The sequence below is a fragment of the Protopterus annectens genome, chromosome 1.part0, assembly GCF_019279795.1.
Source record: "Protopterus annectens isolate FY-2018-M chromosome 1.part0, PAN1.0, whole genome shotgun sequence".
NCBI classification, from domain to species: Eukaryota; Metazoa; Chordata; order Ceratodontiformes; family Protopteridae; genus Protopterus; species Protopterus annectens.
Window position 1 is genome coordinate 1,408,381,044 of NC_056725.1, and position 23,640 is coordinate 1,408,404,683.

Genomic DNA, 23,640 nt, shown 5'->3' on the forward strand with positions numbered 1-23,640 from the left:
AAAAATAAGACAAAAACCAGAATAGTTTCAGACATTTCAGTGCCATACAAGGTTATGTAATAAAATCAGTGTTCTTCCCTTATAAGGTCCATTGAGTACAATGCCCCTTTCAGCATGTACCTCACCTATGAATTCTGATCGGATCGCTACTCATAACCCTTCAGTAACATCTGCTAGTTTATGCAACCACCAAATGAAGCATTCCCCCAAGCAAACCTGTTCAATAAAATGATTTACGCACAAGTGCCAGAATGAAATATTACATAAGATGACCCTTCAGTAACATGTACTGGTATGTACATGCACCAAATGACTGTCACCCAAGCAATCTATTTTTTCCAGATACACATGGTACAAAATAATTACAAAGTAAAAAAAAGTGAAAATGCATGTTGCAGTTAAAATATTGCAGTACAGTCCTTCAGTCAGCATCTGTGCGTGGGTAGGGTAGCTCAAATAGTATTAAAACTGAAAAAAGTAACAGGTGACACAAGGAAGTGTTAAAATTTGCAGTTACCTAAAGTCTGTGTAGTCCAGCAGATCATATTAAGAAATCTAAGTTTCTACATTTAAACCTACAAGCAAAGTAACACTGTGTGGCCATCAGAATGTGAAAGGCAACAAAAAAAATTTGCCATTACGGTAAAATATACAGTAGCTACTGTCTCCAGTAAGCGAAAGACCAAAGTTCTTGTAAGCGAGTGAAGTATCGACAAAACTGTCAGCTTTTACAAAGTGTTCCAAAAATAAAGTTGCAGTGATCATTCCTACTGACATACTCCCTTGCAAAGTTATTTACTAAATTATGAAAAAATCATTTCCATAACCCAAGTCCTAAACTATTCTGATATATGTACTTGTGTACAACATGCAAACAGTTCTTTTACCATGTTGGAACTATTAATACGGTCTTCAAAATGAGGTATTACTTAGCACATTAGCATGTCATGTACCAAAATATGAAAAATCATAATTTACATAAGCCCTAAAACTGATGTGTACATGTGTACAGTGCAAGGCCATGCTTTTACCACATTGTAAGGACTAATACTGTCTTAAAAATGAAATGGCCAAGTCATTCACTAAAATACGAAACAATATCATAATTTTCATAACCTTAGTCCTAAACAGTAGTTTTCCCATTTTGTAAGTACGAATACTGGTTTCACAGTGCGGTCTTAGCCAGCATGTTATGTTCCCTAGCAAAATGGTTTACCAAAAAATGAAAATTATAATTTTCATGGCCCAAGTCATAAACAATTTGTGATATCTGTACGTGTACAGTGCACAGATGCACGTCTTTTACCATTTTGCAAGTACTGATACAGTCTTCAAAAAGTGGGTGTTATACAGCATGTTAATGTTCCCTACCCCAGTTATTTGCTAAAATATGCAAAAATGTAATTTTCATAACCTGAGCTATAAATTGTATCTAAATATGTACAGCATACAAAGTTTTTGCAAGTACGAATACGGTCTTCAAAATGCAGTCTTGGTCAAAAAGTTGAAGTGATTCCTACCACAGCTATTTACCAAATTATAAACACATGTAATACATTTCATGACCAGAGTCATAAACAACCTCACCTAAATTCAACACATGACAAAGCCATGAAGATTATCTGAAATATATGGTTGCTCCGTGCCATAATTAGTGTACAAGTAATTTATCTCAATGACCATCCTGCTGATTTAGAATCAGGCACATCAGAAATATATAAACTATATGGTTGATCAATGTAAGAATTAGTCCAAACTAAAACTAACTTATCTCACTGAACCATCCATCTGATTAGAATTAGATGCATAAGTGACGGGCAGAAATATTGTCCCAAATATTTGGTTGATCAATGCCACAATTCATGTAAAATCAGTAAGCAGTAACATACCGGCTTGACTTTGACCCAGGGAACCCAGGTTCCATGAGTAGCCAGGGCATCTCCTGGAGCTGGCTTGGAGAAGACAAGTGTGCCTATTCTGGAATGGAGGGCTGATTCAGGTAATGTCTCAAACCCCATCAAAGTAGAGAATGCAAACACTGAAGTGACCTGGTATCTGCATTTCACTTGCAAATGCACATCTCTTCTGTAGCATGTTTATACAAATTAAAATATTTTCACCCAACAATCCCTTCTGCAATATGTCCGGGTATGCACAAGCACTCCCCTGAACGGAGACATATCTAGTAATGAGCCTTTCTGCAGTCCGTCCATATATGCACATAGACTCCCCTGAGCACAAACTAAAACATATTTCCACCAGTGATCCCTTCTGCAGTCTGTCCAGGGATGCACAAGCACTCTCCTGACCAACTGAAACATTTTCCTCAGAGATCCCATCTGCAGTCTATTTGGGAAAACATTTCCCATACTGATCCTGCCTGTAGTCTGTCCAGGTGTGCACAAAGATTCCACTGACAACCAAGTGAAACATTTCCTGAAACTATACCTTTTTCAGTCTGTTCCAAATGTGCATAAGCACTCCTGAACCATTCCCCCCACCAATCTTGTCTGCAATCTGTCTAGGTGTGCAGAAGTACCCCTTTGACCCCCCAATTATCCCCTTTGCAGAATGTCCAGGTATGCATAAGCACTCTGCTGACAACCAAATTAAACATTTTACCAAGGAGCCCTTCTGCAGTCTCTCCAGGTATGCGCAAGCATTCCCCTTACAATAAAATGAAACATTTTCCACCACACTCCTTTTTATGTAGTCTATCCATTGTATGCACAACCACTCCCCCGACTACAAAATTAAACACTTCCTGTAAAAGGATCCTGTTTGCCGTATGTCCAGGTATGCACAAGCACTCCCCTGACCACTAAATGAAACATTTCCCCTAGCGATCCCGGTCTGTCTAGTTATGCATAATCACTGTCCTGACACCAAATTAACACTTCCCACAGAGATCCCTTCTGCAGTTTGTCCAGGTGTTCACAATCACTCCCCTGACCAAATGAAACATTTCCTCCAGTGATACCTTCAGCATTTAAGCTATGCACAACCTCTCCACTAACTAGCAAATTAAACTTTTGTATAACAATCCCTTCAAAAGTATGTCCAGGTATACATAGGAACTCCACTGAACACCAAATGAAACATTCCCTTCACTAATCCTTCAGTAGTCTGTCCATGTATGCATACGTACTCCCCTGACCACCAAATGAAACCTTTCCCACAATGATCCATTCTGCAGTTTGTCCGTGTAGGCACAAGAACTCCCCTGTCCACCAAATGAAACATTTCTGCCAAAAATCCCCTTTGCAGTCTGTCCAACTATGCACAAGCACTCCTCTGATCACCAAATAAAACATTTCCCCCAGTGATCCCATCTGCAGTCTGTCTAGGTATGCACAGGCACTCCCCTGACCCCAAAAGAAGCAATCCAATCTGCAGTCTGCCCAGGTAAGCACTGAAACTCCCAGACCACCAAATTAAACATTTCCCAGCAATCCCTTTTGCATTCTGTCCAAGTATGCACAAGCACTGCTCTGACCACACTAACACTTTCCCCAATGGCCCTATTCTGTATTTTATCCATTGTGCACACAACCAGTCCCATGACCACCAAATGAAACTTTCCCCCTCAGGATCATCTTGCAGTCTGTTCATGTATGAATAATCATCCATCCATCCTCAACCCCTTTTCCCATTTTGCACATGGGATTCGGGTGTCACTTTTTAATAGTGACCATCTTTAGACAAGGTTTACACCCCCTGACCACAAAATGAAACATTTATACCAGCAGTCCTGTATGCAGTCTGTCCAGGTATGCACAAGCACTCCCCTGAGCACAAAATGGGACATCTCCCCCATCAGTCTCTGGTGCTGTTTGTCCAGGTATGCACAAGCAGTCCCCTGACCACCAGCTGGAACATTTTCCCCCAGCGATCCCTTCTACAGTCTGTCCAGGTATGCACAAGCACTCCCCTGATGACCACCTGAAACATTTCCTTAGATTCCTTCTGCAGTATGTCTGGGAATGCAAAAGCACTCCAGACCACGAAGTGAAGCATTTCCTCCAGCAATCCTGTTTGTAGTCTGTCCAGGTGAGCAAAAGCACTCCACTAACAAACAACTGAAAAATTTCCACAAACAATCCCTTCAGTCGATCCAAGTGTGTACAAGTACTTCCCTGATAACTAACTGAATCAGAAGCACTCCCCTAACCATCAAATGTAACTGCCTATGAGTGTAGTTGTACTTATGGTAAATTCAATTTATTAAACTTTTTATTAAAATTTACTTTATTAGTAGATGAAACTGCAGAAAATTCACAAATACAAGCTTGTATCACATCACTGACAGCAGAGTACAAAAGGGCAAATGCAGTTAGAAAACTGTCCATCATAAAACAGAAAACCTTAACTACAAAAGACAGTTAGGATTTTTCATATTGTAGTTCATAGCACGCATATCACTCTAATCCATCAGGTCATAAATCAAGAGTATGCTCCCTAGCTGTGCTAAATAAACTGTTGCAGTCCCAGAAATGCTTTCACATGCCCTTCTCGCATCTACAGCACTCCCCCCCCCCCCCAAACAAAACCCCCCCCCACTAGAAACATATTGCTATCTCAGGCCAGAAATATGGAGATATCAAGCTACTAGAACTGCCCCCTGTACTACTAATGAGCAGATGCTCCTAATATCAATCCCTATCCAAGTAAATTAATTTTGACAATGCAACCAGCCTGTATTTATACAGCTCAGGAAAATTTTAGTCTTAATCTAGCACTGAAGTCAAGCCATAGAGAGGATCGATAAGGTCACGTAAAAGTGAAACCACAACTTCCTTATTCAATGGGGGGGGGGGCAACAAATTACTTTTATTATCCATTCTGCCCACAGAATGATAAAGGCAATGCAATCTTTCCTTGAGGTTCCCCTGGAAGAATATTCACAGCTGCTGGCATGTCTCTCTACTGTGTTATCACTACTAGGCTTTCCACAAAGTTTTATATAAACCATTTAGCGGAGTCTGCATTCTTCAATCTTGCTACCCCTCGTATTTCCTATCCTGTAGGATAAGGCTTTCTCCATGATGAGTCTTCCCAGTCTCAGGATCTTTGATCTGGATGAAAGTCTCTATCGCACTATTCATCATTTTATCTACTGTTGATGTTTATTAGCCAAGTTTATTACTGAAGTAATGACATGAATGGAACTAACATTCATTTACCAGAAAGGCTGATGTTGAATGAGTCAAGTTCCAGCACAGGCACATGGGCAGGAACGCTACAATAACGATAGTAATATACAGAAAGGAGGAAACCAGGGCACCCTGAATACACACAAGGCAATCCAGCTTTCTTTCAGTAAAAAAATATCTCTGCACTTGCCCTTTGCATGGTTAGAAGACCAGCCTGTACGTAGAACTGATGAACACATCTTTTATTGTAGCTATGCTGGGGTAATAGGGAGAGCATTCTAATTTACAGGAAGTGTGTTCAGTATCGCACCACAAAGAAAAATGTAGAGGTGTTCTGCAGAGTTAATGACGTAGATGCCCTAATCATGCATGTTAGAGCTACTGCTGCAATGCGTTGACTTTTTTTTTTGTTTTTTCCCAGTTAGGGGTCGCCACAGCAGAACTCCGGTCCGCTCATGATTGGCAGTGGATTTTTATGGTCCTGAGTTGCTAGCTTGATGCTCAACCTTCAACGAAGGCATGCCCATTCACACTTGCACCTACTTGCATGTCTTTAATGTCACTGTACCATGGGGAGGACATGCGGACTCCACACAGAAGGCACTCCAGCTGAGAATCTAACGGGAGAACCTCTTGCTGTGCGGCGACAACGCTAACCGCTGCACCACCACGGTAAACTACTGCTACAATGTGCAAATATGGTGCTGTCCATGCACTAAGTATGGCAAAGATGCCGGGGTATGAGATCAACTTGCCTGATTCTTGAACTTTGAGGCAGAGGGGGAAATGGTCTGCTGTTGAAGTGTCAGGGTACTTTCACCAAAAGCTGGAAGATGTCTGTTGCAGCTGCGAACTGATCAGCTCATAAACAGAGGAATCCCATAGTGATTTCTGCAAAAGTCCGGAAAATAAAGGGAGAGAACAGAGTAATAAGTTTTGGGGTGGAGTGGAGGTGATAAGCAAGTGGTGGCTTGGACTGGAAGAATCTCATTGGCTGCCACCACTTGTTAGATGAAAGGCAAACAAAATCGGCTGTAGTGAGAAGAAAATGGAGAGTGCATTTTAAGCTTTTTTCTTGCGTCAAATATGACCAGTCTGCAACTCCACACTGAAACCTAAGAGAAGGTAACTGGCAAAGTTCCATTACTTTTCAACTAAGTTTCAGTAGTGGAGATAAAATCAGACTACAAAGTTAATTATGCTTGTAGAAGGCACTCTGGTATAACAACCTGCAAGTCATATCGTCTCACAGTACGCTTGGATTAAGTACAGAGGCACCAAGAGACAGTCAGGGTTAATGAGTTAAAGGGTATGAATGTGGACTTTGATGCCTTCGTAGAGTATTCAGAAGTGGGATGTGGAGTGCTACTTGGTGCAGCAGGAAAAGGGAGATGTAATGGTGGACCCCCCCCCCCAGTAATGTGGTATAGATTCTGTACAGTTTCTCAGTGTTTACATATCCTGCAAAATTTAGGAGTAAAAACTCAAGCAGCTGTTCTGTGGTGGCCAAATAGGGTGTGGTATTAGTAGTTGAAGTAGTACTACATCTTTGTCATTTCGGGTTGGGATTCACCTTGGGGCTTTGCTTCTGTTGTAGACCCCCCCCCCCCCCCGATTACTGATCTTGACAGATTTGCAGACCTAAGTTTTCATGTTTGTTGAGGTTAAGGAAACCCTCCAGTTGGTAAGTCTGTGCCTTCAAGTGGAACACTTCATTTTGTTTGGCTGGTACCCTATATACCACCTTGTCAGTATGCCTGTGTGTTTTTGGATCTTGGTTATTCAGTAGTCCTTGTACACGTGTCCTCTGCTTTTGCACAAAGGCTGTACATTCCAGCTGTTTCTGCACATCGTGGTCTTGTGGGTTGTGAACACGGGGCTGTAGTGCTTCATCCTGATCATCTTTGAGGAATATTTCTCCATGGGAACTGAACTTAGACAGGGTTTTCTGTCATTTGTGCCTTCTAGCACTGTAGTATTTAAGTCCATTACTTGGAAAATATGCTTTGATTGGTGGATGTTCACCTCTTAAGTCTTGGAACTTTAGGCGTTTGAGAATATGATTTATATGCTTCCTTCCTTGTGTGGTCTCAAAGTTGTATTGAATAAATTCATTCATTTCCATTTTCATTGTGTGGGAGTAAAAACCAAGGAAGAGAGATCTTCATACCTGGATGGCTAGTCTGTCCACTATTATCCAAAATGTGCAAGTTCAAGAAGGTGGACCAGTTCATTTGTCTCACTTGCATGGCAACTGCAAGCTCCTCTTGTCCATACAGCAAGTGGAGTGACGACTGCATTTTTTTGCCAAAATGTGTTTAACTTTGAGGGGGGTGTGCTGTTATCAAAGTTGATTCTAGCAAGAGTGGCTGCGTTAATTGCATATTTCAGAAACGTCTCCCATTGCCAGTATTTGTGCTGTGGCCGTTCTGGTATTTGCACAGCCTCACTAAGCATTATTTTTTTTAGCTATCTGTCTTTCCTTAATACTGTAATCATATTTTCCATCCCTTATGGTAAGATAGTTCAGCCCAGCATAGGGACATATTACTGAGTAATGTTACTTGCCATATCAAGTGAGTGTGCCCTCCTTAATGGAGTCTGGTATACCCCTGCTCCATTCTGGTGCAGGTAGTACATCTCTTCCTTCCAGCTTTTAGTAAAGTATGCACTTTTTTACTTTGATAGTGCGGGTGTGAAATATTTCCAGGAATATGTTTACTGGTGACTAGAGATGCAGATTGATGGACTGAGTAGAGCACACCTGCAGATAAGGTATTAAGTTGTTGTTTGTTGAAATGAGCAGACTACATACAGTGCAAGATTTCCCAGAATTGATTGCATCTACTCCCTATTACCATTATCAAGGAAACCTCACTACCTCTATTTAATAGAACTACCTCAGTCTCATTGGCTGTGCTCTTGTTCCAAACCTGATTAACAACTTCACTAAAACATGTGTTGCTACCCAACTTGCTGTTTAGCTAATTATCCATGCCTCATATCATATAAAAGTCTGCACATTGTGAATTATGATATCTGCTTGTATCATTTGTTCACATTTTGATAAGTTTCCTCAAGTCATATGCAAGTCTGCACATTGTGTATAATATCTGCCTGTATCCTTTGTCTATATTTTTGATATGTTTTCTGAGTTTATAACTCCGTTATGTATGTACGGTCTTAGTATTTTTAGAAAATTCTCTTTTCTTTGAGTGCTATATTTTGTAGAGGCTTTGGTTTACACATTTGAGAAGTATGCAGATTTTTAAAAATTGTTGAAATATACTTTTGAAGTTCCATTACAGACAGTGGAGTACAAGGGAAGTGCATTAACATCACCTCAGTCCAGATGTAGGAACTCATTCTTTCCCTGCAACACGGTATCTCTAGTAACCAGACTGAGAAAGGTGATAGTGCATCTACCAGTTTCTTTAAGCTTGAGCTCAAATTAACTATTAGCATCTCCAGATCACCATTCCAGCTGCTGTCGCTAAGCTTGGTCTCTGACACAGGCCAATGCCTCTAGCCCTTCATTTGAGCTGTGATTCAGAAAAGCAGTAGGTGGAAACACATGCTCCTTTCTCCTTTTGGTTGTGTGATGTACTTGAAATGCCATAGAGAAGTATATGTTTTGAATATGTATTACAGCAGTCCCCTTTTTCTGGTGTTAAGTTTTTCTTGTTTTTGTCAGTTTGTCAATTTTCAACAAGTGCAGTGATTTGTGTACCTGACTTCATTTCAATTTTTAATGTGTTTTAATTTTTTACTCTTCTGTTTTCTTAGGCTATGGACACACCACTCCCCTTTCGGATTCTGGGAAGGCCTTCTGCATCTTCTTTGCTTTGGTGGGAATTCCTTTCACCTTGCTGGTCCTGTCTGCAATTGTCCAGCGCCTTATGATTTTCATCACACATCGACCAATCCATTTCTTTCAGACACGTCATGGTTGGCCAAAAAGGACTGCAAGCCAAGTGCATTTTATGATCCTTTTTTTAGTGATTCTGGTTTGCTTCTTCATTCTACCTGCAGTTATTTTTAGTGCAATTGAAGAAAGTTGGTCGTTTTTGGATGCCTTCTATTTCTGTTTCATTTCACTTTCCACTGTTGGCCTTGGTGATTATGTACCGGGAGAAAAATATGGTCAAAAGCTCCGTGCTTTCTATAAGATTTCTGTTACTGGTGAGTAAACTTGGATCGGTGAATGAAAAGCTATATCAACATTTGAAACTTGTTCAGATGTCCATGCTTGGTGGTTTTCAGTATGATGTGTTTTGAAATTTCAATTGCAGTAATTGCACTCCTTTGAATAGCAGAGCTATAGATGTGAATATGGGGGGGGTGTACATAGTATGAGGTTGTACCTCAGTATTTTTAGTGTTCTGAAACAGTGAACTTTGAGCTGTATAGATATCCAGGCGTGTAAGGGGGAATTGAGCTATTTAGTGATGCAATAGAGTTTTAAAATGTACTTTTAGCAAATAGTTTAGAAAAATGGTTGGCTTGGTGTGGAAAGCAGTTTTCAGTTCAATTCTCTTATTCTCCTACAAAAAAAATAAAGCTAATGGTTTTCTACTGGGAATAAACAAAGTCTCCCCAGGCCTGTACATTACAGCAGCAAAAACCCAACTCTGTTGAGGTAGTCAAGGATGTATTTAAGTTTAAAGCTCTTTACTACCACAACTTTTTTTTTTTTTTTTTGTAATAACTCTAATTGCAGTAGTAACCTTGATTATTGTGCCAGCTGTCTAAACTGAAATTGCTGCACTATGCTTCTACCCACTTCTGACTTGAATGTTTCAGAATTGCACATAGCTGCATGTAGGCCATTCGTTTGCATGAGTGCACAAGGAAAAGTATGTGTATGCAGGTTCCACGCTTAAAATGCCTTTTTTGTATACTTCCAGTTCATACTTGTATCTCCATTTGACATCCAGAATTTTTTGGAGTCTACTGTAAGTGATTTAACAGCTAATAATAATGCTTGATAAGTAACATGAAACATGACCTCTGTGGCCCACTTGAATGACTTTTCAACTGGAACCAAAGTATTTGGAGTAAATATGTAGAGAGGGAAAAGTAATGGAATGGGAAGCCAAGAAGACATTTAGACTGCAGGCTAGAGACTACCTTCCCTGTCTGGGATTGATGAGAGTTTGGACAAAGGAGAAAGGGTGAATTCTAAGTGAAAGACCTGCTCTGGTAGGTTGAATCTAGAACAGAAGCTGCTGTTAAAGTAGTAATTGGTAGGGGATATAAAATACTGTAAGATAGCTACAAGAATCTGTTAGAGGTGGGTAGAAAAGATTGGGAAGAGAGATTGGATAATTAATTCAAAGGGGAACAATGGGAGGACATGTGTATTGCTCCCAAATATACAACAAAGCCAAGAAGACTTAGAAGTTTGCTTTGATTTGTTTACTTGGGGTAAAAAATACCTACACAGACTCCATTAATTTTTTCATCTGGTAGATGGTAAATGGAGGTGTAATGGGGGGAGAAGGAGGTAACTGGGAACATGTTTTGGGAGTTGAATGAGTTAGGCTTTAAAAGATTTTCTTTGTAGTCAGTGTTGCAATACTAATCCTTGAGTGTGGAATGTCTGGGTGTAAGGAAGGGATCTGGCTATATCTTTAGTTCTTTCTAGCCATGCAGTCTTATGAGCTTCACGTGTCAACCAATGGACTGTAAGCATACATTTCCAGACTTCCTGTGCTTCAGACTGATAAAGTACCCCATTGGAGAAATTCTCTATTCAGTTTTTGGGGGATGGTTTCCCACAGGACAAACATTTTGATGGTCTTGTTTGGGGCCTCAATGATTAATTTAACTGCTCTGACTCCTAAATTCTGTGCAAAAACCCTTTAAATGTAGGGCCAGGGTACTCGCTGCACACATGAAATCCCAGTCATCAGCATCCTTGGTAGTGTCAACTCCATTGTTCTGCAGGTTCTACTACTGCTCTGACTGCTGGAGTGAGCCCAAAAAATGAAATGTTTAATTTTAATAAAAAAAAAAGGGGGGGGGATCTGGAATCCACAGAGTGAGTGCATCTCCTAAGTTGACAGAGGACCTCTGTGAGGGACCTTCACAGCCCCCAGTACTGGCCCCTACTAGGCCAGCATGACCCCTTATGAGGTAAGCACTATCCCCAGCCTCCCAGCCTTCCCACAACTACCACCACCGCGCTCATGTCAGTCTGGTCTGACAATGTTACTCTGGTGTCAGCTTCTGATGACAGTGTAGTTGGAATATTAGCCCTTTTTGCTGACTTTAGACGTTCCTTCCAAAGTTGGGCTTTATAGACTGCATTCATTGGCCATATGTTAAAACTATTAACCAAATTGTAACTTTATTCCATTTCTGACAGAACTTAATACAAGGAGATGCAGGACATTGCCAGAGACGTTACAGGTAACAAGGCACTCCTTTAAATGTGGTCATGCCACCTAAGCCACCTAAGATGGTTCTTGCAAGACAGCTGCAACACAATCCATTTTACTTTTTTATTTGCTTATTTACTTATTTATTTGGTTGGCTGGCATTTTGTTTACCAGAGTAGTTCACTGGGTTGTCGAGCCCATTTTCTGTGGGGGCCCAGGGAGAAAAGCTCCATAGAGTACAAGTAAATACAATAAGTATGGACAATTAGTTTAACTTGCTTATTGTTTTAGTCCCTGTATTTAATTTAACTCTAAACTAGTAGACCTAGATAAAACATTTTGGTGAAATTCATAGATATTCAGTGTTTGGCATTTAACAATTGTAGGAAAATAGAGGTAGAACAAATAGTTTCTACAACTGTTACTAGCTAATATTAACTCATTGCATCCAAGTGACACCTCCAGGTTCGTCTGCAGTTAACTCCTATTGATGCCTCTAGGCGTCCAATAATGCTTGTTCATATTTGCATCAATAATTCAAAAACCATGCAATGTATAAGGTCTTAAAAGATTTCATCTTAAAGCTTACACACTGGCAAACTCAATTGCATTAATATTTTATCTGTCTAGTACAGGTAAAGACATTAACTGTTACGATATTAATTTATATAGATATAATTTTCATATTTTTCTAAATATCTCAACCAAGTAACAGAACTCTGTAGCCTCACATGAATGCTCACAGCTAGATGAATAAAATGCTGCTGACAGGGTGTGTAATTTAAGTGGTTTCTGTGATGCTGTAAGTTTACAAAATATTATAAATGTAATAGTTACTTGTTTACTGTGACTTATAAATTCAGTTTAAGACCTAATATGTAAAGATAACTACCACCAAAAATAGTTTGTGCTGAAGGGTTTGTCATTTAGACTCTCACAACCCCTATGGTTCCAGAGATATGAACTTTTGTTTGAAATGTGAGGACATCATTTGATTCCGTCTAAAGGCTTATGGCTCCGCCCATTGGAAGTTACAGTGCAAATTCCTGAGTGCCATTGGAGTGAATGTGTTAAGAATGAGATAGTGATCTAGCTTTAGAAGAAGGTGTTAGGGCTGAATGCAGGTGATGTTATAGGTATATGTTACCTATGTATATGTTCTTCGTGTTTCACTGTTGCAGTCATTACATTTGGGTAATCCTGCTGGCAGGTTGCCCTCAGTCGGCCTGAATTACAAAGTCCTGGGTCCTGCGTCTGCTGCTGTTGCCCCTTCCCTGACATCAGGTCGTCAGGGGTATAAAAGATGCGGCCGACGCCATTTTCTTTAGTCGTTCTGGCTGCACAGTGCCCAAAGCAGAAGCAGTTCGCAAGTGCCAGTCAGCCGACTCCTGAGAATTTCGTGTCTGAGTTTCAGATCCGAAGTCCTCAAAGCTAAGTACCCCATTGGGGAAACTTTTTTTTCTTGCTCCAGACCGATGTCAGAAAAAGTAAATTGTATTTCTTGTGGAAAGCAAATGCCTCATAAGGATTTTCATTCTTACTGTATTCCTTGCCTAGGCCCTGATCGCAACGTTTCCGGGTGTCGGTTTTGTGCTAGATTTAACCAACGCACTAAGCGTCTGTATGATTTTGCTTTAAACTATTTTGGATGCCGGTTTAATTATCCAGAAATGATGTCTCAAAATGGCCGAAGACTTTATCACCTTAATCGGGGGTTTATCACCTTGATCAGGGGTTCCCATCCCCCTCCTGATAAGAGGCCTAGGCAAGAGACTGACTATGAATCTTCAGATCAGGTTTCCATTTCTTCTGATTCCTCTTCTGATCAGGAATATTCTCTTCCCCCCACACGAGGATTCTGATGCTGAAGAATCTATACCTTCAGCTTCTCTTCCAGAGTACTATTCTTTTGGGGATACCTTGGCATACTATGAGGAAGCATTTCCACTGGGAGAAGATTTTTCAGAATCTAAAAAGAGGCTCCCGGGATTTCCTTCTACTACCCCAACACAGGCCACTAGCCATTCCACCTGTGTTGGACATTGTAGATGTGTTTTCAGTCTCTAGTCTTACCCCTGACTCCTTACCTCCAGCTCCAATTAAGTCTGACGGATATTACAGGGTTCTTGACTCTCATAAATTCCTTTTTAAAAACCTTGCTGCAGACCCAGAAACTATTTCACAGGGCCTCGAAGGTTCAGGCTTCCGCAGCAAAAAACCCTACCCCCACAGAGATTCTAGGGCATTGGATAGATGGGGGGGAAAAAGTTTACACATATGCTACCTTGGCTATAAGGGCCTTAAACTGTCAGTTTCATATGCTCAAATATCAGCAACATGTCATTGCATTGCTTAAACAGAAAATGTTAAACTCTGAATGTGCAGAAAACAAATGCAGGATTTATTGCATGCAGCTGAACAAGTTGGAAAGCATACTTTGCAATGTGGTTTTGATTCTTTGGAGGCCTCCTGCAGGGCTGCAGTTACAGGTTCTGTAATTAGGAGGCATGCTTGGTTAAAGGAACAAAATCTGCCTGATCATGTCAGTTAAAATTATTAGATGCACCTTTACAGCATGGTACTTTGTTTGGTGTTAAGGCAGAAGAGGTGTTAAAGAAAATGGAGGGCAAAGCTAAATCTATGCAAACTGTCAAAGATTTTTTTTTACAAGTACAGCCACATAGGTTTAGTAGAAACTGGCCAAAGAATTTGTCCTTTCCTGTGTCGGACCTCAAAGGGGCAGACCCAGACTCCCTAGAGGCAGATCCCAGGCGCAAGGTTCATACAATTCAAAGCAGTGGGGTGCTTCTACCTCCAAAGTTGGAGAAGACCAATCACAACCATACAGGAAACTGTCCCAATGACTTCCCCCTGCCTGCACCAAACACTCATCTCCTGGCAGCACCCTTGTAATCAAAATTGGCACATCATAACCCAGGACAAGTAGGTTCTAAATATAGTGTCACAAGGCTACAAGTTCCATTTCCATACCCTGCCAAAGGGAAACGGCTGGCCAGATCTGCCAAAAAATCAATGGGCAGAGGCACTAAAACAAGTCTTTATTTTACATTTGTTAACTGGGCTAGTCAAGCTGGATATATTTCCATTTTCAGTAGAGGCCCGGGGAGAAAAGCTCCAGCAAAATAAAAAATTTAGGTACATGGTAAAAGGATTTAAGAGTAAAACAAGTAGTAACATACTGAAAATTTTTACACTTGAAAAAGCGACAATATGTAGCACAGTACGATTCATAAGGAATTTTACACATCAAAAGTAGAAAGATTTCAGCAGTAGGTTTAGAGTTCAAACAGTAACAGCCTTGCTTGCAAGAATTAGCTTAAAATGTTAGTAAGTTTATTGGAAGAGGAAGTATTAGTGAAAGTGGGTGGTTAGTCGGGGTTGCTACAAGGGCATAACCAGTGCGTTTTGAGGTGTTTTTGAGTTTTTGTTTAGAGAGGCAAGGAAGAGTTGAGTTGGTTCATTGGGTAGCTGGTTGCAGTTTTTACCCACTGTGTTAGTAAACAGTCACCAGCCATGTTAGACTTGGTTATGCTAGCGAGGAGCTTGCTAGAAGAACGTAGGGAATTTAGATTTTTATAGGAGATTGAGATTGGAGAGTATAGGGGTGGTGTTGGGTTGGTAAAATATCTTGTGGGCAATGGTGAGTTGGAACATAATCAGATGGTTTTGGAATTCAAGCCAGTCTAGCTGCCAAAGATTGACAGTGGTGGGTTCTAAAGGGATTGCCAGTGGCAAATCTGGCGATGTTATTATAGGAAGTTGCTAGTTTTAAGATTATTTTTCTTTAGGTTAGTATATATAGGTGAGGCGTACAGAAGAGATGGGAGTGAGCAATCCTAGTTCTGGCTGTTGGTTAGGAAAGGTTTGATTCTATATAAGGAGCCTATTTTTATGTTGACAGTTTTAATGGTGTTATTTTATATGGTAATCAAATGTAATGGTATTATCAATGGTAATTCCTAACAGTTTAGTGGTAGAGTGTTTTGTAAACCATGATGTTCTTCATCTCACATTGCTGCAGTCCTTACACTTGGGTAGTCCGCTGTCCTCTGTTGGCCCGAATATCAAAGTATTAGGCTGACGTCGGTCAAGGCGCTTTAGACTGACATCAGGACGTCAGGGTACAAATGCGCATGACCGTCATATCCTCAGTCTTTTTTGCCGCATGGTCCGATGCAGAAGCAGCGTTGCAAGTGCCGTTCGGCGTTCTGAAATTTTCGAATTCGGAGTTTCAGACAGAGTCAAAGTTGGCTAAGTACCCCGTTGGGGAACATTTTAGTTTTTTCTTGCCTCAGTGGTTTACCGGATGTCAGAAAAAGTGAATAACTGTATTTCTTGTGGGAAACAGATACCGCATAGAGATTATCATACTTTGTGTATTCCTTGTTTGGGGCCTGAGCACGACGTTGTTTGGTGTCGCTTTTGTGCTAGGTTCAATAAGCGCACTATTAAGCGAAGGTTAGATTGTGCCAGGTTGGTCTTTGGGAAGCGGTGCAATTATAAGATGCCGTCGGATGCTCCGGCCGCTTCTTCGAAGAAGCGCAAAGACAAAGCAGCTAAACCCAGGCAAGAAGAGTTGTCCGTTCGGACGCCGGTTCTTTAGAGGCGTCAGTGGAACGGTGGTTCCGCCGGAGGCTTCTCTGGAGTCCCAGGGGGAGACTTTGTTATTGCAGGATGTGGCCTCTCAGGAGGCAGGTCAGGCTGAAGGGGCTTCTCAGGTTACTGTACTCCCCTCCCTTCCTAAGGTGGTTAGGCCCTCTCCTTCTGTTTCTAAGGCTTCTCCCAGAGGCAGGCCAGGTTTAGCTTCTGTTGGTGTCACTCCTAGTTCTTCAGGATCTGTGCCCAAGAAGCACATGCTTAAAATGGCAGAAGATTTAATTACTTTGATTAGAGGTTCTTTGCCCCCTCCAGATAAGAGGCCTAGGGTGGAACCAGAGTTGGAGTTTTGAGCAGGCTTCAGATGTTTGAGTCTTCGGCTGAAGACTTGCAGGAGTACTCTCCTTATTCTGATTCTGATGCAGATGATTCAACTCCTTCTGCTTCTCCTCCAGAGGATTTTTCTTTTTCAGAGACTCTTCATTCCATGAGGGAACATTTTAAGTGGGAAGGTCAGGACTTTTCTGATTCCAGGAAAAGGCTTAGGGAATTTTTGCTTTTACCCCAGCATAGGCCTTTGGCTATACCTCCTGTTCTGGATGTTGTGGAAGATGTGTTTGCAGAGGCTTCTCTTAATCCTGATTCTTTGCCTCCTGCTCCTGTTAAACCGGATAGGTATTACAGGGTGCCTGAGGCTCATAAATATCTTTAAGAGTCCTAGGGCGGACCCAGAAACTGTTAGTCAGGGACCTAAGGGTCAAGGCCTCTGTTGTAAAAAAATCCGGTTCCTCCAGATAGAGGCCAGAGCTTTGGATAGATGGGGAAAGAAAGTCTATACTTCTTCCACCTTAGCTATGAGGGCTTTGAATTGCCAGTTTCACATGTTGAAATATCAAAACTATCTTCTTTCTCAATTGAAGTCTAAGGTAGATGCTCTGGCGGAAGGCATTGAGTGTAAGGAATTGCAAGATTTAGTACATGTTTCTGAACAGGTGGGTAAGCATTCTTTACAATGTGGTTTTGATGCTGTACAGGCCTCGTCTAGGGTGGCTGCCACTGGGTCAGTTCTTCGCAGGCACGCCTGGCTGAGGGATCAGAATTTATCTGAACATGTTAAGACAAGGATTTTGGATGCTCCTTTACAGTCTGATGTGTTTGGTTCACCTGTGGAGTCAGTCTTGAAGAAAATGGAGGACAAGGCTAAGTCTATGCAGACTGTTAAAGATTTTTTGCAAGTTCAGCCTCTGAAGTTTAGTAGGAATTGGCCTGCTAAGGGGTGGACGTACCCTTCTTATGATTCACAGTCTAGGGGTAGATCTAGACGTGGTAGGGGCAGAGCTCAAAGCTCCTTTAGACCTAGAACAGGGAGTTCTCCTGCACACTCTTCGGGCGAGGGCAGGGGCCAGTCCTTTCGTAAACAGGCCCAATGACCTACCTTTTCAGCTGCCAGATCCTGCTTGCATGGCAGCACCTTTGGGAGGAAGGTTGGCACTCTTCAAGGAAAATTGGAGTTTGATTACCCAAGACAGATGGATATTAGATATCATACACCAAGGTTACAGGTTTTATTTCCATACCTTTCCTCCTTTCAAAGGCATGCCGGACGTTCCTCCTCAGCAAAGACTAGAGGCTCACAAACAAATTTCTCTGCTGCTCCAAATAGGGGCCATACAACCGGTCCCTCTGTCAGAAGTGGGCCTAGGATTTTATTCTCGCCTGTTCCTAGTACCAAAGAAGGGGAACACGTGGAGACCAATTCTGGATTTATCTATCCTCAACACTTATCTGGACATTCCCAAGTTCAAAATGTTGACGTTACAACAGCTTTTACCTCTGCTGGGCAAAGATCACTGGATGGTGACTCTGGATCTCAAGGAGGCTTACCTTCATGTTCCTATCAGGCTAAGTTGCAGGAAGTATCTGCGTTTTCGAGCTGGGACTTCTCATTATCAGTTCTCTGCATTGCCCTTTGGCTTATCTACTGCGCCCAGAGTGTTCACGAAGGTTCTGGCTCCAGTGATAGCTTTCTTCAGGCTAAGAGGAATACAGATCTATCCCTATTTGGACGATTGCCTGATTCTGGCCCAAGGAAAGGACTAACTTCTTCATCATTTACACTGTGATAGCAGTGCTAAGATGCCTGGGGTATTCTGTGAACGAAATAAAGTCCAGTCTAGTACCCTCTCCGGACATGTGCTTTCTGGGTGTGAGACTGAATACAGCATCCCAGATGGCCTTTTTGACCCCGGACAAACAAAAGAATCTTTCTCTGTACTTCCATCAATTGTCTCATCAGTCCAGGCTGACTGCAAGGACAGTCCTTCAAGCCTTGGGGTTCATGGCATCTTGTATTCTGGTGCTTCCCAATGCCAAACTGCATATGAGGAAGCTACAATGGTATCTCAAAAATGTATGGACACAGCACTGCCAAGATATGGACACTGTCATTCAAATAATACCTTGCATTCAAAAGGAATTTTTGTGGTGGGCTCAGGAATGTCACCTAAACAAGGGACTGTCTGTGACCCGGCCAGAGGCGAGTCAGATTCTAACGACAGATGCCTCAGACAAAGCTTAGGGAGCTCATCTAAATGGAAAGTGGGTACAAGACACGTGGCCTGCCAGACTTCAACATCTACATATCAACTTGAAGGAGATGTTAGCAGTCCAATTTGCATTAATAGCTTTCAAGGATTTACTTCTTCCAGGGCAGGTGTTGGTTCTAACAGACAACACAACTGTCATGTGGTACATCAACAAGCAAGGGGGAACACATTCATATCCTCTATGCAGACAAGCAATGATTTTGTGGGAGACTGCTCTCAGTTTACAGCTAAATCTTCAGGCAAGGTTTCTGCCGGGAGCACAGAACTCCTTAGCAGATGTGTTGAGCAGACAAATTATGGATCCCCACGAGTGGAAATTGGATCCTCATGTATTTCAGAAATTGACAGTGTTATGGGGAACTCTAGACGTAGATCTGTTCGCTTCTCCACTAAACTACCAGCTGCCAAAGTTTTGCACAAAAAGGTTTCATCCCACAGCTTGGAAAGTGGATGCTCTTTCATTCAATTGGAGCAAGCTTCATGTGTATGCCTTTCCACCTCTGCCTCTCCTCCCAAAGGTACTCCTGAAGGTCAGACAGGACAAGCCAAGGATGATTTTAATAGCTCCAGATTGGCCTCGACAGCACTGGTACCCATTACTGAGAAGTCTGGTACGGGAGCTTCCACACCTGCTGTCTCAGGAGAACAGTCATTTACTCAATGTCAAACTTCACACTCTTCACCTAACAGCCTGGCATATTCTGTTTTGAACCCCGGAGGGTCTCTGCTTCCACAGCAAGTTTTGAATGTTATTTTGGAGGCCAGAAGGCCTAGTACTAGGAAAGTGTACGCTGATAAATGGAAGAGATTTTTATTTTGGAGTACAGCAAAGGATTTTGATGTTTCTGAGCCTAATTTAAGTGTGGCTCTTCAATATCTTACTGAGTTACTGGACAAAGGTTTGTCCTTCTCTTCTATTAAGGTTCATGCTGCAGCAATTTCTGCTCACTATAACTGTGACCCACCATTGTTTTCTCATCCTTTGTTTAAGCAATTCCTTAGAGGGGCAAAGAATATAAGACCCCCACGTAGAGCTCCTACTCCTGCTTGGGATCTCAATTTTGTGTTGGAGAAACTCACTCTACAACCTTTTGAGCCTGCAGCTACTGCAGAGTTGAAATATTTATCATAGAAGACTGCTTTTTTGTTGGCCATTACCTCTGCAAGAAGGGTTTCTGAATTACAGGCCCTTATGGCAGTTGAGCCTTTCTTAAATTTCCATAAGGATAGGGTATCTGTGTACTAATCCTTCCTTTATGCCTAAAGTGGTTTCTAGTGTGGCTTTAAACCAAACTATTCATTTGCCTACTTTTTATGCAAACCCCCAAAATAAAGGGGAAAAGATTTTGCACACTTTGGATGTACACAGGCAGTTGCGATATTATTTGAGCAGAACTAAAGGGTTCAGGGCAGTCTCAGCAGTTATTTGTTTCATTTGCTTTGGGTTCTCAGGGCAAGCCTGTGTCAAAACAAACTATTTCTAAGTGGATTGGGTTTTGTATTGCTTTCTGTTATTCCCATCATGGTAAGGAGATTCCAGCTGGGATTAGGCCTCATTCCACTAGGGCTACTGCCACTTCTACAGCTTTTTTAAGGGGGGTGGCAACTAAGGATATTTTGGAGGCAGCTACTTGGAGTTCAGTGCATACTTTCTCTAAGCATTATCACCTTCCACTTTACTCTAAATCTAGGGCTGGTTTTGCCACTGCAATTTTACAGGGCATTTTGGCAGCTCCTACTGCTTTATAGTTTGGCCATCCTCCCTTACCTCTGCTTTGGGATTCTACCCAAGTGTAAGGACTGCAGCAATGTGAGATGAAGAACATAGTACAGTTTTGTACCTACCATAAATGTAGATGTTCGAAGATCCACATTGCTGCAGTCCAATTTACCCTCCCTCCTTCCCCTCTGTAGTTGGAGGCGGTTGTGTGGGTTGGGTTGTAAAATATTGTGGATATTGTATATATTGTACATATGTTTAGTGCAAGGGTGGTTGGTTGTTTTTTGCTGTCTTTTGGTTTTGACCTTCTGTTTAGGGTCTTCTGACATCTGGGGCAAGAAAAGACTGAGGATATGACGTCGGTCATGCGCATTTGTACCCTGACGTCCTGATGTCGGTCTAAAGCGCCTTGACCGACGTCAGCCTAATACTTTGATATTCGGGCCGACCGAGGACAGCGGACTACCCAAGTGTAAGGACTGCAGCAATGTGGATCTTCGAACATCTACATTTATGGTAGGTACAAAACTGTACTTTTCTACAATGTTAAAAACATTTTGAGTAAGAGAATGTAATTCTGATGGGGAGTAAGCTGAGCATACTAGGTGGTATCTGCATATTGAATGCAGGTGGCTTGAGGAATTGCTACATGGAGGTCATTGAAAAATGAGAAAAGTGGTCAAAGAGGGTGACTGGCAGAAAGGATGAAATTTGATTTTCCCAGAGAACTGCCTGTTGCCAAGGTAGGATCTGAACCATTTTATCAGCCTGAGAGTCGAAGGAAAGGGATTGAAGAATATTGATTAGAAGGGTGTGGTTTACCATGTCAAAAGCTTTTGAGAGGGAATAGAGTGCAGATGAGAGGATGTTTTTATTGCGGTTTCTATTGATGGTATCTGTAAAGGATAAAAGGGCAGTTGTGGTACTGTGTGATGGCCTAAAGCCATGTTGGCAGTTTGCTATTATGTTATGTTGAGATAAATGATGTAAAAGTTGTTGATGAATGCATTTTTCCATAATTTTTGCTAAGGGTGACCGCTATTGGCCGATAGTTAGTCATTTGAGTTCCTACCTTTGTGCAGGGGGATAAGGTGGGAGATTTTCCAAATGTCTGGAATGGTTCCCTCCTTAATTGTCCTATTTATAAGGATGGATATAGGGTAGGCAATTACTTTGTCTGCGTTTTGGAGATTTTGTGATGGTAGCTGGTCAGCAGGAGTACAAGGCTTGAGTTTTTGGATGCATTTATAGATTAAGGGTAGTGGAGATGGGTTGCAGTTTGAATGTAGGTAGAGTGCCTGGTATGGTGGTGGGAAGGCTCAAGTTGTCTGGGATTAGTTGACTAGCTAGTGATTGTATGGTATCAGTGAAAGAATTGAAGGTATTGGCAGTCTGATGGGAGTATTTGGATCAGCGTCAAGTGGGGTGGGTGTTCGAGAGTGCCCTGGGGAAAGGAGTTTATTGATACTAGACCAGAACTTCTGGGGATTATTTTGGTGAGTTTGTTGCAATTTACAGTAGTAGTTCTTTTTATCTAAGTATTGCCTTTTTGTACTATTTCTCAGCTGCCCAAAGTTTAGTTGATCAGAGATATTTCTGTTAGCTTTCCACTTAGCCCAAGCTTTGTTCCTAAGCAAAATTTGATGTCTGGTTTCTTTAGAAAGCCATGGGGCTGGGTTAGACTTCATTCTGATGGACCGTTTAGGTGCATGCCTATCCAGGATAGATAAGAATTTGAGTTAAGATTACTTTACAGCCTCTTCAAGTGGTAGGGTTTTTAAAGGGTTCCTCCCTCATGGACATGGGGGCCATTCAACAAGTACCAGAGCAAGAGCAGAGACAAGGATTTTACTCTACCGTTCTTGGTACCCAGAAAGGACCAGGCCTGGAGGCCAATACTGGACCTATATATTCTGAACACATTCCTGGATATACCAAAATTCAAGATGTTGACTTTGCAGCAGCTTCTGCCCATGCTGGGCAAGAACACTTGGCTTGTGACTTTAGACCTAAAGAGGCATACCTGCATGTCCCAGTCAGACAAATATGCAGAAGATACCTCAGATTCAAGGCTGGGTCAATGCATTACCAATTCTCTGCACTGCCCTTTGGCTTGTCTACTGTGCCCAGGGTCTTTACAAAGTGCCTGGCACCAGTAATTGCATTCTGCAGACAGAGGAATACAAATATATCCTTACTTGGACGACTGTCTAATTCAAACTGAGAACAAGGACATTCTTCATCTGGCGTTTGTGAAAAGACTTCTAACATGCCTAGGGTACACAGTCAATGAAAAATCAAAACTAGTACCCTGTCAAGAGATAATGTTCCTGAGTGCAAGCTTAAATACAACTGCCCAGATGGCTTATCTCGTGTCGGACAAATAAAGGCAACTGACTACCAAATTCAAAATGTTGGGAAAAAAAGTCCCAGTTATCTGCAAGAGAAATTCTGCAGGCTTTGGGCTTCATGGCATCCTGCATCCTACTAATTCCATATGCAAAACTGCATGAGGAAACTTCAGTGGTACCTAAAAATTGTTTGGACTCAACATTGCCACAGCCTGGAAACTGATTACTCATTCCCTGCCTGCCACAGGAGTTTTGATGGTGGGCAAAGACTTGTCACCAAAACATGGGACAGCCATTCACATTACCCCCAGCCAGACAGACACTTAACAGATTCATCAGATTATGCCTGGGTGGCCCACATGGCAGGAAGATGCATTCAGGGCACATGGACCTCAAACCAAATGCATCTACATATCAATCAAAAAGTGATGCTAGTTCAAAATGCCGTGACAGCCTTCAAGGACCTACCTCATCCGGGACAGCTACTGATACAGACACCACGGTCATGTGGTATATAAACAAGCAGGGGGGCACACATTCTTACCCCCTTTGCAGATTAGCCATGACTTTGTGGGACGCAGCATTGACTTACCAAGTACATTTGCAGGCACAATTCCTGCCAGGAAGGAAAAATACTCTGGCAGATTAAGCAGAAACCTGATGGATCCCCACGAGTGGTGGTTGGATCCACAAGTCTTCAGCATAAGGACATGGGGATGCCCGGACATAGAACCTCCCCTCTCAACTACCAACTAAAAATTCTGCACAAGGATTTATCAGACAAGCATGGAAAGTGGACGCCCCATCAGT

At 41.9% G+C, this 23,640-nt stretch overlaps 1 protein-coding gene across 1 annotated transcript in view; it reads left to right on the top strand.

The window, feature by feature from the left end:
* The window catches only part of LOC122798425 (potassium channel subfamily K member 1-like), a 201,824-nt gene that overhangs the window by 119,565 nt on the left and 58,619 nt on the right, over nucleotides 1-23,640 (top strand). Inside the window, exon 2 of the mRNA XM_044067351.1 lies at nucleotides 8,940-9,335. Within this exon, the coding sequence (XP_043923286.1) occupies nucleotides 8,940-9,335 (396 nt within the window). The remainder of the gene's footprint in view (nucleotides 1-8,939; nucleotides 9,336-23,640) is intronic.